Here is a 12,664-nt window from a genome sequence, read left to right as displayed (position 1 = left end):
CAGCAGGCACTATATGCAAAAAACCTTAGGCATATTCAGTATGGATGTTGGGAAGGGTAACTTAGTGTTGACAACGCTCACAGTTTTATCATGAGGCTTCTGGTATTTGGCGTTCTATTCCAAAGTCTAATTCCAGGAATCACTAGTTATGCAATCGGGAGCTAGGTGCATCCACCCAGTTGCCTGCTGGTATCATCAGGTTCTTAAATGCTTTGAAAACATCTGGCCTTGAAGCCAGAAAGCACATTAAAAAGTGTGTGTGTGCGCATTTAACAAAAATGTCATAGTTTTAAAGGCAATCTCACTATTTCATGGACTTGCCATATACTTTTGAAAGCCTGAGGATCAGCAACACTGAAGATTTCAAAATCAAGATGTTTCATGTTTTGTCATTTTTTGAAGATGGTCCAGTTTTGTGTGTATGAAAAGCATGGTGGTTCATTTTTTTTCCTGTTTCATTGTTTCATAGTTGTTAGGGGCTCTTAAAATAGAACAACTTTGAAATGAATATGGATTGAGTTTTAACACACACAGTCCAATTTTGAAGCACAAAACCCCTAATGGGCTTATCTTTATTTTTGTACCCAGCAAGAACTAAGTGCTACATAGATGCATGGTAAAAGCAGCATGGAAGGTTGCTCCCCCATGTTGCTCAATGGGACTTTTGTCTGATACCTTAAAGTAACAGCCAGTTCTAGAATACAGTCCCCAGATGCTTAAAGTGAGCCCTACAAGGTCTGTGTGACTGTCTTTGAGATTGACTTTTCTGTACCTGAACTCCTTGCCCTCTCTCAGGGCCATCAGCAAGGCATTTGTATGTAGCCCACTGACCTGTGGATGCTTTCTGTTCTTCAGCAATCTGCTCCAATCTGCCCAGGAGAGCATCAATGTTGGATTTGATCTGTGTCAGCTCAGTTTTGATTGTCTGCAGTTCACTGCATTTCACTTGGATTTGTGTGCATCAGAGAGAGACAGAGAGAGAGGGAGGGAGGGATAAGCCTTAGTCCAAACAAACATCTTACATATTAGGGACTGATTATATTCAATAATCTAGGAGTAATTGTGCTCACCATAAAACCTTTGATTGGGGAAGTGCTGTAGAAATGCGGGATAGGGAATGAGGAAATGTGGATAATCTGGATTTTTAATATGGAGTCAGTTCTGAAGAGACAGGATTGAAGAGTCAAGCACTGCTCATATAGGATTTCCTGGGAGATAGCTCAACAGTTTCCTTGCCTACTGAGAGGGTTACAGACTGCAAGCCCCATGAGGTTTCTGGGCTACAACTGGGCTGGATTATTGAGACGAGCCCATTTCCCCTTCACACCCCCGGGAGAACCCTCCATCATCTGGCCTTCCTCCCTGACATGATTCAATTTCTGCTGCTGCTTACTGACCAATCCCATTGTCCACGCAGTACAGATAGGGGAATGCTCAGGGAGATGGTTAGTAGGGCTGTGCGAGGCTTTGGGCAGAGCTTCAGATCCGGAGAAGCTTTGGACGCTTTGGGGTCCGAAGCAGCACATCCGAGGCGAAGCGCTGCCTCGTTCGGCTTCCCGAAGAGGTTTGGAGCCACCTTGGAGATCCGGCCATGGGGAAACAATAAAATATCTATAACGTTTTTGTTTTTTGTCCGATTTGGATGAAATTTTCAGGAGTGATAGACTCTGCAGAGATAATGAAGTCTACCAATCTTAAAGAAGATCAGTAGAGGGGTGTGGGGGGAACTGCACCCCAAATTTGTGAAAGCAAAACTCATGTCACGTCTAGGTATTACAACATAGCAGGGTGAAAACTGCAGGGTTGGTGGCTCTTACTGAGGCCACACAGCCTGCCAAGTTTCAAGAAGATCAGTGCAGGGGTTTGGGGGCAACTGTACCCCAAATTATTGAAAGCAAAACTCCTGTCATGTCTACGTTACAACACAGAGGGATCAAAACTGCAGGGGTGGTAGCTCTTACTGAGGCCACAAAGCCTGCCAAGTTTCAAGGAGATCGGTGCAGGGGTTTGGGGGGAACTGCCCCTCAAGGTGCGGACAAGCAAAACTCATGCCATGGGTGCTTGTGGGACTGACTGTGTCTGTCTTTGGGGAGGGGAGACACTGCTGCAGTCCTGGCTGCTAACATGCCTGTTACCAGTTACCAATCAATCACTCATGATTCACTCAGGGACCAGGGACGCAGGGACCAGCTCAATACATAGGACCTAGCTACTACATAACGACTTAACGAGCATCAATTAGCACCTACAAAACCAGGCTAAGGAGAGGAAAGACTCAATACAGACAATCAACTGCACCAAGACAGACACAGTCTTGGCACCAGTTTTGCGTGTCAGCAGCTAGGGGTGCAGGGCCCCAGAGCCCCCCTGCCCTGGTCTCCTCCACAGCTGGCAGGCATCATGGCCTCAGCAGGGGCCACCACCCCTGCAGCTGTCACCCCACTGCGCCTTAACACGCAGTGTCACCCATGGCATGAGTTTTGCTTGTCCGCAGTTTGAGGGGCAGTTCCCCCCAAACCCCTGCACCAGTCTCCTTGAAACTTGGCAGGCTTTGTGGCCTCACTAAGAGCTACCACCCCTGCAGTTTTAACCCCCGTGTTGTAACACAGGCGTGACAGGAGTTTGGCTGTCAAGAATTTGGGGTACAGTTCCCACAAAACCCCTGCATCGATCTTCTTGAAACTTGGCAGGTTTCATGCTCTCAGCAGAGGCTACCATTTCTGTAAGTTTAATCCAAATTAGACAAAAAACAACAAAGTTATAGATATTTCATTGATTCCCCATTATACCCTATGGCCAGATTGCCGAGGCGGCTCTGAAGCTTCAGAACTGCTTCAGCCGGATGGAGTCGGAAACCCTTTCTGGAGCTCCAGATCAGATTGTGGCCATCTGAAGTGGCCAGATCTGAAGCTGGATCAGATCACTGCCGACTCGCACTGGCCTAATGGTTAGAAATAACTGGAGTTGGCCTGAAGCTGACATGCTGAGAAACCCTGACAGAAGGCTCAACTACTTCCCCATTCCCAGCAGCTGAGGAGCAGCAGCACTGTCATGCCTCTAGGAACAAATTAACTCCCGTTCCTAAATATTCTTGGGCTGCTTTGACTGCTTGGGCCAACTGGAGAGGGGAATGTAGCTGGTGTTGCCCATACCCAAGTTTTCAGGAACCTTCTAAAAGTCAAATCTTAGGCCTGCAGGTCTAGAGCCCTGGAAATTACCAGGGCTATAACTAAAATTGGATAGGATAGGCTGCTCATCAGACTGGAACCAGTCACAGACTCTGCACAGAGAACTGAGAGAGAAAACCAGGCACTGGTGACATCAGTGGGAAAAGGGAACAGCTACCTTGCCCATAATTTGACTGTTGCCAATTACTGCATTTTGTAAAATGGCAAATAAAAATAAATTATATGATTTAAAATAATGTCAGGTCAATGCACCCCCACATGGTGTGTCTGGAAGATTAGCTTAACTTTAAGACTGTAAAAGGACTTATGAGTAAATGTTGCCATGTATAGTGTATAAAGGTAACAAAGTCCTAGAAGAATGAGGTTTCATTCAGGAAGCTGGACTGGGAAGTGAGGAGAGACCAAACCTTCTGAGCATGAATGATAGGAGCAGCCAAGGTTGAATTAGAATGGCTCCACTATCAACCCACTCTATTTCATCTAGAGTTCAGATGACACAGGTTTAGCTAGTGGCTTTATCGTCATTTGACAGATGGGGCAGCTGACACCCATAGTAGGTGATGACTTATATAAGCTCAGCAGGCTAAGGGTAGAATAAGGAACAGAACTCCTCTCTCTCGTATTCTAGTGCTGTTCTCTCTCAGCCCCTGGTAATCACTTCTTATTACTGCAGGTATTTATATAAGCAAGCAGTGGCAAGTTCACACTAGTGGTGAACCAACTAAAGACCCACCCTGTTACTCTGGCCAGGGAAGTTTAAATACAAGCAAATCTTTGGCATAGGTTTATTTGTTGTTGGTTTTAACCATTAAAAATGCTTTCCATTAAGTATTCAGAACCCCTGAGCACCTTAAAGGTTGCTGATATAGTCCTTGGTAGCCCAGCAGAGGAATATCTCTGCTCTATACTCTTTAGATATATTACCTTAAATTATATGTCAACTTCAGGTATAGTGTATTTAAGGGGGAAGCACGATCTCATGGATAGAATATGGGAGTAGGAAACCTCAGTCCTATTCCTAGTTCTAACAGTGACTTTTTCAATGGTCTTGGGCAATTACTTCCCTTTTTTTGCCCCTTGGTTTTCCCCTTCTCTAACATGGCAATAAAGACCTTCATCTCCCACCTGATGGGGCTCTGAGACCTAATCAGTCAATGCTCAGCAAGCACTTTGAAATTCTTGGTGGATGGTCTATCTCTCTCATCCTCATAGTGACTGGGGCATAACAGGAAAGTGATGGTGCTTTTGCAAGCTACACATTGCATGTGGCATTCCTGTGCATACAGATACTCACATTTTAATTTGGCAGAGCTGTTTGCAATGACGGCCGACCTGGCAAAAAGTTTGACAGGCAGTGTTGCTTTTACACGTCGCACTAAAGGAATGGTCACTCGTGGACGCTTCACAGGAACCACCCTGGGGACAGGAGAGACCCGGCCTCGATACTCGAAAAGCCTGTATGTCAAAACAGGTTACAGACTGCAAACAGTACAGTGAAGGATGCACTTTCAGTATGAAAGAAAATTTAGGCAACAAACACATTAGGAATAGCCATGAAGGGGAATGATTTACAGGTTATGCCACTAGAGGTTGCTGCTGCTACATACAAACAGCTGCTGCTGCCACATGATGCCATTTGCAGTAGAAGAGAGGGAAGAGGCCTCTGAAATGAAGTTTGAGTGTAAAAGTTTCAGCTATTCTAGTAGGCAGTCCTTGTACAGGGCAACATTATGCAACAGTCTGTCATTCTTAATGATCCACAATGATCCCTTATTGAGCATGCTTTTTAAACATCCCCCCTAAGAGCTTGCTGTCAGAAGAGACTGAGGACCTTGGAATATGTTCCTAGAAGAAGAGGTTTGGTTTTCCCATCCCCTCCAACACCTCCTCTTGCATGTCCTCTCGCTGTTCCATTTTCCCACCTGCCCTATTTATACTCCAAGTCATACAGCTGATTTACTGGAGCTGGCAGCACAGAAAGGACATGTGTCCTGTGAGATGTTCTGTGGACTGGCCTGTCTGCTGCCATTATAAGATCTGATGTAAGCAGAGGGATGTAGCATGACATTTATCAAGGCTGCATCCAGCCATGGACCCCTTCACCCTTCTGTCTGCCTCCAAACCATTGCCCTTCAGCCAAATGGAACCTTTTCAACACTAATGGCCATTAGCTTCAGCAAAGATGAGCAAGCCAAGAATGACAAGTGTCCCCCAGGGCTCTTGGGGAAATACAAGGTGAGAGGGAGTTTGAAGAGAAAGCAAGGGTGGAATAGAAGGCAGGTGGCAGAGCAAGGGGAGTGAGACCAGACTTTACAGCACAGGCAGCTAAGAAACCTGCTCTGTAGAAGCAGTGTACTCAACAGGTATATGTCTGTGAGGTCTTCCTGCTTGTCTTTGCTGGCAAAACAATTTTTTTCCCTTGGTCCCCTGCAAAATAACCTCAACTCCAGGAAAATGAGCTGGAGTCTGAGCTACTGTCTGCAGCTTTGGTCAAAAGAGGGCATGTCTACAGTAACAGCCCGTAAGGTGCCACGCTCATAGCACATGGTTAGTTTTAGCTGCTACTTTGCTGTAGCAGTGTGCTAAAATGGGGGAGCACGCCACTACAGTGAGGTAGCTGCCAGTCACATGTAGACTCACATGATCACTACGTCACTGTTGTGCGTTGTATGACGGCAATGTAGGGTGATATATAGATATGTCCAGAGACCACTAATGCCCAAACTCAGTATTATCCTCTCTGGGGGTGGTAACTTTTTAGCTTAACAAGTGAGGGTGAAATTCCCACCTTCTGCTGGGAGGTAGGAGAAAGATGGGGTGGTAGTTACTTCCAACTGAAGCCCCATGAGTGAATATTACACACACTTTGGGGGAATCAGTGAGAGGGGGACAAACAGATTGAGAAAAAAGCTCCTATCCCAGATCTGCTGCTTTTAAAGAGCTACTTAAGGGTGCTTGTACATGTGACAATTTGCCATGTAAACATGACCAAAAAATTGCCATTTGGCTAGCATAATGGCTTCACTATGTACACATGCATGAAGTTTTGTTGTGGCAAACTGTCCCGGAGCATGGCAACTTAGACCACCTCTGATGTATTTTAGTCTGATTGTGGCAATTTGTCTCATTGTGGACAAAAAATCTGTCACCTGTACATGTCACATACATATCAACTCACCAAATGACATGTCCTGAGCCCCCTTGCCCACCAGGTGTAGCTACAATTCACTGATACTTTCAGGTAATTTGCAGTGTCATTCACAGGTTTTTTGGGTAATGAATGTTTTAGCACACCAGGTGTAGCTGCAGAGCCTGACATAGATCAATCTTCTGCTGACCTCCTTTTTTAAATTCATTAATTAAATTAAATAAATATTTAAAATAAATCTTTTTGTGTTAGTCATCTCCAAATTCACTCTACTGACAACTAGAGTGTGTTGGTGTGTTGAAGACTGGGGTGTTTGAACTATGCCAAGCACCCAGGAGCACAGTTGCATGCCTGAAAAACAGTACTTTCATTATGACAGTAATGAAAGTACTGAAATTGCACTTAACTAAAATATGTCAATTAATAAAACTAAATAACTGTCACTGATCTGCACATATCACATTGTAAGAGCTGTAGTTTAGTACCCTCTGCTGTAATTTAGTACTAAGAGATCAACAGGGTTGAATTGTTATGTGGGGCCCCCTACCATATTTAATTTTAAATAGAGCATGGAGAAATTTGGAGATTTTTGACCTGTCATCTGTAACAGAGTGACGGTATAAACTGTGTCACTTTAAGGGAGACAGCTTGAGATGGTGTAGAAAGCCCTGTCACACACACAAGGATTCTAAGCTTCTAAGGGCTTGTATAAAACATAGTCAGTGCCTAGGCCTTGCCTTGGCTCTCTGTGCAGGAGAATGTCACCATGAGTTCACAGAACCGTCAGTTATAAAAAAAGGCGCCCTCAGAGTCATATGCTGAGCAGCTGTGCTCTGGAAGTCACAGAGGTCTGGACCCATAATTTGCTGAGGAAATGAAGTCAATGGAAGTTAAAGGCATTTGGTAGGACTCTGGGAATAATCAGTCTTCCAGTTCAACAGCCAAATTGAAAAACAAAACAAAAATTTCTTGGATGATACAAAACCAATTTTTCTGCTGTTTTTTTCTTGCCAGAATGAAAGAATTGAAACATTTTGTTTCAGGTCCTGAATTCAATGCCTGATACTTTGAATAAAATCAAAGAAAGCAAAGGGTTAGAATGATGAAGGAAACTCAGAGAAGGAAAAGCTTCCTGTTCTGTTCAGCAGCTCAGTGACTCATCCAGATTTCAAGACCTAAATTTAATTCCTTCTCCTTCCTAAGGGGATTTGAACTTCCACCAGGATATCTGATATCCTATCAATCATGCTACAGTATATTCTAGGGTACTGCCCCTAGTTTTTCTTTGTAAAGTTGTTGCACCTTGTATAAGGTGTTTAAAAATTCTTTGGGCTAAAGCGACTTTGTAGCTTGTGGGTTAGGATGCTAACACAGGAGGTGGGGCATCTGGGTTCAAGAATATTTAAACATTTTATTTAATCAGAATCACCATCAGGAGTGAGACCTATCCTTCCCAGAATACCCAATAGCATGATGATTTGACAATTTGAGAGGAGAGTGATATGGGTTCAAAGCCCCCCAGGCAGAAGGCAAAACTAAATTTAGGTGAGTATCCAAGGTGTGGGGCTGTTGTGAAACAGGGGATCCTTCCCCTCCTGTTCTTTGAATCCAGGCTTCCATAAACTTCACTTTTATTACAAGTGCCCCTAATTGAAATATTTAGAGAATATCAATGTAGTTTACTTCAATATTTCCAACGTATTATGTTTCACTGCTGCCCAAAACTATTCATGAATAATTTGTGAATAGTTTTAGTTACCCAGAGTTACATTTTTGGCAAATAAATACTTTGTTGGTCTGCTTGTTGTTCCCTAAGGCTCCCTCTACTAATTACAGGTATGCAATTAACTGGTTAATCGCACAATTAATTTAGATTGGCTACACATATCACACCATACAGAAGTCCATTCAACAATAAAGTTAGAGCTTAAAAATGTGTAACAGCTTTATAGCTGTTTTCTATCCAGCTTTCATTTAAACATACAGCAAGGAATACATTGAATGATAGCTATGCCCCCATGGCTGGGAGCCCCATCAGCTGACAGGAATCCTGCAGTTCATGGGGCTTGCAGCCATGGGAGCTTGCTAGTTGGTTCAGGGGGAGTCTGGGATCAGCATGATTAGATCTAATGCTGGATCCCACAATTATGCCTCCTGCCATGCATATGTGGCATGGCATAAGGGAGATCCTATCATGACTTTACCTAAACATCTAGAGAGGCTGTTACAGAGGTAGTACTCATTTTCTTCAGTCTTTCCATGCCAGTGTCCCTCTTGTGTGACATTCATATGGAGAGAGCTCCTTGTTTCACCCATTCCCTGCTTCTTTGCTTATCTATCATAGCTGCCTCTAGCTCATCTCAGTCTCCTCCCTCACTAATGCAAAGGCCTCCCCCATAACTCTCCATGTCTTCCTAGATCTCAGCTATACACCCCACTTCTCCCGCAGTGCCTTGTTTTCATAGTGTCTCTTGTGGGGTTGTAATTTGTGTGAAGCAGCATGCACAGAATAAAGCTCTGTTAACCATTATCTCCTCTGCTTACCTGTCATAGAAGTCATCTCTGTAGTATTCATAGTCAAAGTCATAACCACTGTAGAGACAAAACAGGGGAAACTCTGATAAATTATCATTATTAGTTTATTGCTATCATTATTGCTATTCATCTTCTCTGGCTGTCCAGTGGTCATTCCTGAGACAATGATTAGCTAATACTGTATGTAGTTAAATAAACTAATTCTTTATTGTTGCTAAAGCATTGTCTGACCAATGTGATTATAATCCATCACCTGTCAGATCAAGCCAGTTCTCAAGGACAGAAAGGCAGGAAACACTAGATCTGTTTAATTCGATGTCCTGTTTTCAACAGCATCTGACAGCAGCTGCTTGAGAGGAAGGTTTAAGAACTTGTGGCAGGTAGATGTAGGAAAACCCACCCTGGCCATGTCTAAACGAGACTCTGACTGCACAGTAGCATGAGACTATTGTGCAGTATTGTCACATGGCAGAAAACGTGACGTGACGCTAGTGCACAGTAATCTCAGGATACTGTACAGTCAGTGATATGAAAAAACTATTAATCAGCACTACTGGCCATGTCTATACATTGTTGTTACTGCACAGTCATTTAGTCATTTAGTACTTGCTTATGCATAAGCTTATGAGCTTATGCATAAGCAATGAGCTACTGCACAGTAGTGCTTCGAGAAGCTTCGGGTGCTGATTTGATTCGGAGGAGATTCGGCCCAATTTGGTGGCTGAATCTCCGAATCCAAATTGAATCAGGAGACCAATTAAAATATCTAAATCAATTCGAAGCTCTCCGAATAGATTTGGAAAAGATTCGGAGAGCTTCGGCGATTCAGGCAGTCCCTGCTTGCTGCTGCAGGTAGCTGGACCTGGACTCCATGCTGGTAAGTAGGGGAGGGGAAAGGGGGGCTGGAGGAGGGGAGAGGGCACCATAAGGGGACCCCTGCCAGGCCCCATCCCCTGCCTGCTCCCCCAGCTTCCCTTAGTACCCTCCCCCTCCCCCCCTGCGGGGGCTGCCCTGCTTGGCCCCAGCTCCTGGCTCTTTAAAAAAAGCCCCTAGTCACCAGCTGCTGCCAGGCAGGGGGGTGATCCCCACTGTCCCTCACTGCCCCACGCCATGTTGGGGGCTCTGTGCAGTAACTTGTTGCTACTGCTCCATAGCATCTTGTGCAGATGCACCCACTGCACAGTAACTTGGGTAACTGCGTAGTCATTTAGTACTTTATACAAGAGTAACAACTGCACAGTCAGCTTCTCATGTCCTGAATAGGTGTCATCTGGGCCTCTAACAGTGATTGGCTGATGCCTTGGCACATAAAGGCTAGGTACAAACATTCGGAAAGCCCGAGATGGAATTGATATGACTTATAAAGTTTTCTATAAGTAGTGTAGTTGTGATTGGTAGCAAATAGAACACACATTCACACTTTGTGGGGCGGGAGGGTGGAGGGGGGCAAATCTTAGACTGAGTTCTGTCATTTTTAAGCCAGTCTGTGTGTCTGTGTTGTTACGAGCATAGATTGATTTTCTATCACTTATACCGGTAAAGTGTAATGTCTGTACATGGCCAACATGTTTATTCCTCCTAGTATCCTTTGATTGCAATTAACTATTATGGTTCTTCTTAAGATTCTTGTTATCTCTATGAATATCCAAAATCTTTTTGAAGCTTACTAAATTCTTGACCTGTGCAGCAGTGAGTTCCACAGACTATTTATTCACTGAGAGGAAAAAAAATCATCAGGTTTTAATTCTCTACCTTTTATTATCATCAAATGTCCTCTTGTTCTTGGAGAAAACGGAGACAGACACCTACCTGCCTTCTCTGAGCCATTCATCATTCCATGTAGTGTCATCATGGTGCCTTTAAATAATTTCTTGTCAGGCAAACAATCCAAATCTTTCCCATCACTCTTGGTATGAGCTATGAGAGGCAGCTCCTGCTCTCACTCTGGGATAGGCCAAGGCAACTCTTTGAAACTCAATGGAATTACATCCATGTAAAAATTGGTGCAAGTGTGATCTACTTCAAACTTCCATTCAGATTGGGTTGACTTTCCTCACACCAGGAGCTGGGTTAGCATAGCATGGTGCAAAGGAGAAACATAATAATTACCTTCTTTGATATTCTGTGTGGCCACTGCCCTGCCTCCTTCTCTCAATCTCTCTCTGACAGTTTCAAGGGGCTCTTCCTCCTTTTAGGGCCAGCTCTGAGTAAACATCTCTAGATAGCTGAAGGCAGTTTTCCAGTGCCCTTTAATCCATTCTCCTTTCACTGCCCTGTACAGGTTTTCGTGTTCTTCTGTACATTCTCAAATCATTATTTTAAGGGAACTGGTAAATATCATCTCAACAAAGAGATGTGTAATAAGAGAAGAGGACTATAGGCCTGGCTTTCCCATCTAAGCAGATACACTCTGGCTCCTGGTTTATACTGCTGGTTTATTCCTTTAGTGAAACCCTTGAATTTCTAAATGCTTATCCAAACCAAACCTACTTTCTTCTGAAATTCACTGGTCCCTGAGGCAACAAGACAGTGTGGTTTAAACTCATTGGGCGCATCCACACATGCAAGCATGTGCGCTTGCAGCAGCTCAAGTAAAAGTGGTACAAATTTGAGCCAGGACTTTTTGCCTCAGCGCACGTGCTTGGACATGCACTTTATTGAGGAGCAAATTGTGCCACTTGGGGCAAAATGCCCTGCCTGGCTCCTCCTGGATCTGCAGCCAGGGGGAGCTAGAGCCTGGGGCCAGCACCTGTGCTGTCCCCAGCAGTATGAAAAGCTGCCCTGTCCTGGCCCCATCAGTACAAAATTCTGCCCTGGCAAGTAGCTCAGGGCTACTCACTCTTAGGAGCTTCTAGGGCCCAGCCAATTGGTACCTGGGGACACCACCCTCTACCCACTGCAGCAGTCTGGCAGTGGGGGCTGCTGCCTGGCTGTGACCTGCTGTGCACCTGCCAGACTCAGATGGGGACTTCACAGCCAGTAGAGGCATCTGCCCCTCTGGGTCAGCTGTCAGTGGGCTGTGGCTGCAGAGTTGGTCTCAGTGCGGCGCTACTGCCATGTGTGCCCCCTGCCTGGGCATCTGGGCAGATATCGCCCGGAAGATGTTCCAGGTGTGGTGGCCTGCTTTGAACTGTCAAAGTACGTTCTCCTGGCCTCATTTGGCCAGGAGGTCAGCCACAGCCAGCTGAGTCCAAGGTGCCAGCTCTGAGCAGGCAGGGTCCTGCCACTGGCCTCCCTAGCAGGAATTCTGATGTTCTGTATTGGAAAACTGAAAAATCCCCGATAAAAAAATCCCAAAGTCATTCTGTAAAATACCCCCAAATTCATGTTCCTCCATAATTAAAACAAAAGACCACTATAAAGAAAGAGAGAGAGTGAGACAGAGAAAGTGATCAGTTGGGCACTATTTTATTGATATATCTACAGTGTTAAAGCAATGTGGAATCCTACCAGTGTCTCTATCATAATAATAAAGTGAAGCCTAAATACATGTTTCATGAATTCATGAAACATGAATATATATTTTGCTGCCCTCCCACAGGGGCTATGGCCCCCACACAGGGGCTATGGCCCCCCCAACAGAGGCTATGGCCTCATAAAGGGCTTACAGCCCCCACACAAGTGCTATGGCCCCCCAACAGAGGTTGTGGCCCCCCAATAGGGGCTACGGCCCCCACACAAGGCTACAACCCCCCAACAGGGGTTACGGCCCTCACACAGGGGCTATGGCCCACTAACAGGGGTCAAATGGCCCCCGCAGGGGCCACCCCCCCCCGCAAGGCCCACATGCCCC

At 45.0% G+C, this 12,664-nt stretch overlaps 1 protein-coding gene across 4 annotated transcripts in view; it reads right to left on the bottom strand.

The window, feature by feature from the left end:
* RALY (RALY heterogeneous nuclear ribonucleoprotein) overlaps positions 1-12,664 on the bottom strand; it is a 433,843-nt gene that overhangs the window by 15,169 nt on the left and 406,010 nt on the right. For all 4 annotated transcript variants that reach the window (XM_025210750.1, XM_025210751.1, XM_006029297.2 and 1 more), the window contains 3 exons: positions 8,881-8,928; positions 4,483-4,643; positions 832-945 (listed from right to left, as the gene is read on the bottom strand). In XM_025210750.1, the coding sequence (XP_025066535.1) occupies positions 832-945; positions 4,483-4,643; positions 8,881-8,928 (323 nt within the window). The remainder of the gene's footprint in view (positions 1-831; positions 946-4,482; positions 4,644-8,880; positions 8,929-12,664) is intronic.

Source organism: Alligator sinensis, unplaced genomic scaffold, assembly GCF_000455745.1.
Source record: "Alligator sinensis unplaced genomic scaffold, ASM45574v1 scaffold690_1, whole genome shotgun sequence".
NCBI classification, from domain to species: domain Eukaryota; kingdom Metazoa; phylum Chordata; order Crocodylia; family Alligatoridae; genus Alligator; species Alligator sinensis.
Note: the sequence above shows the minus strand (reverse complement) of the source record. Positions and strands in the feature narration are given on the sequence as shown.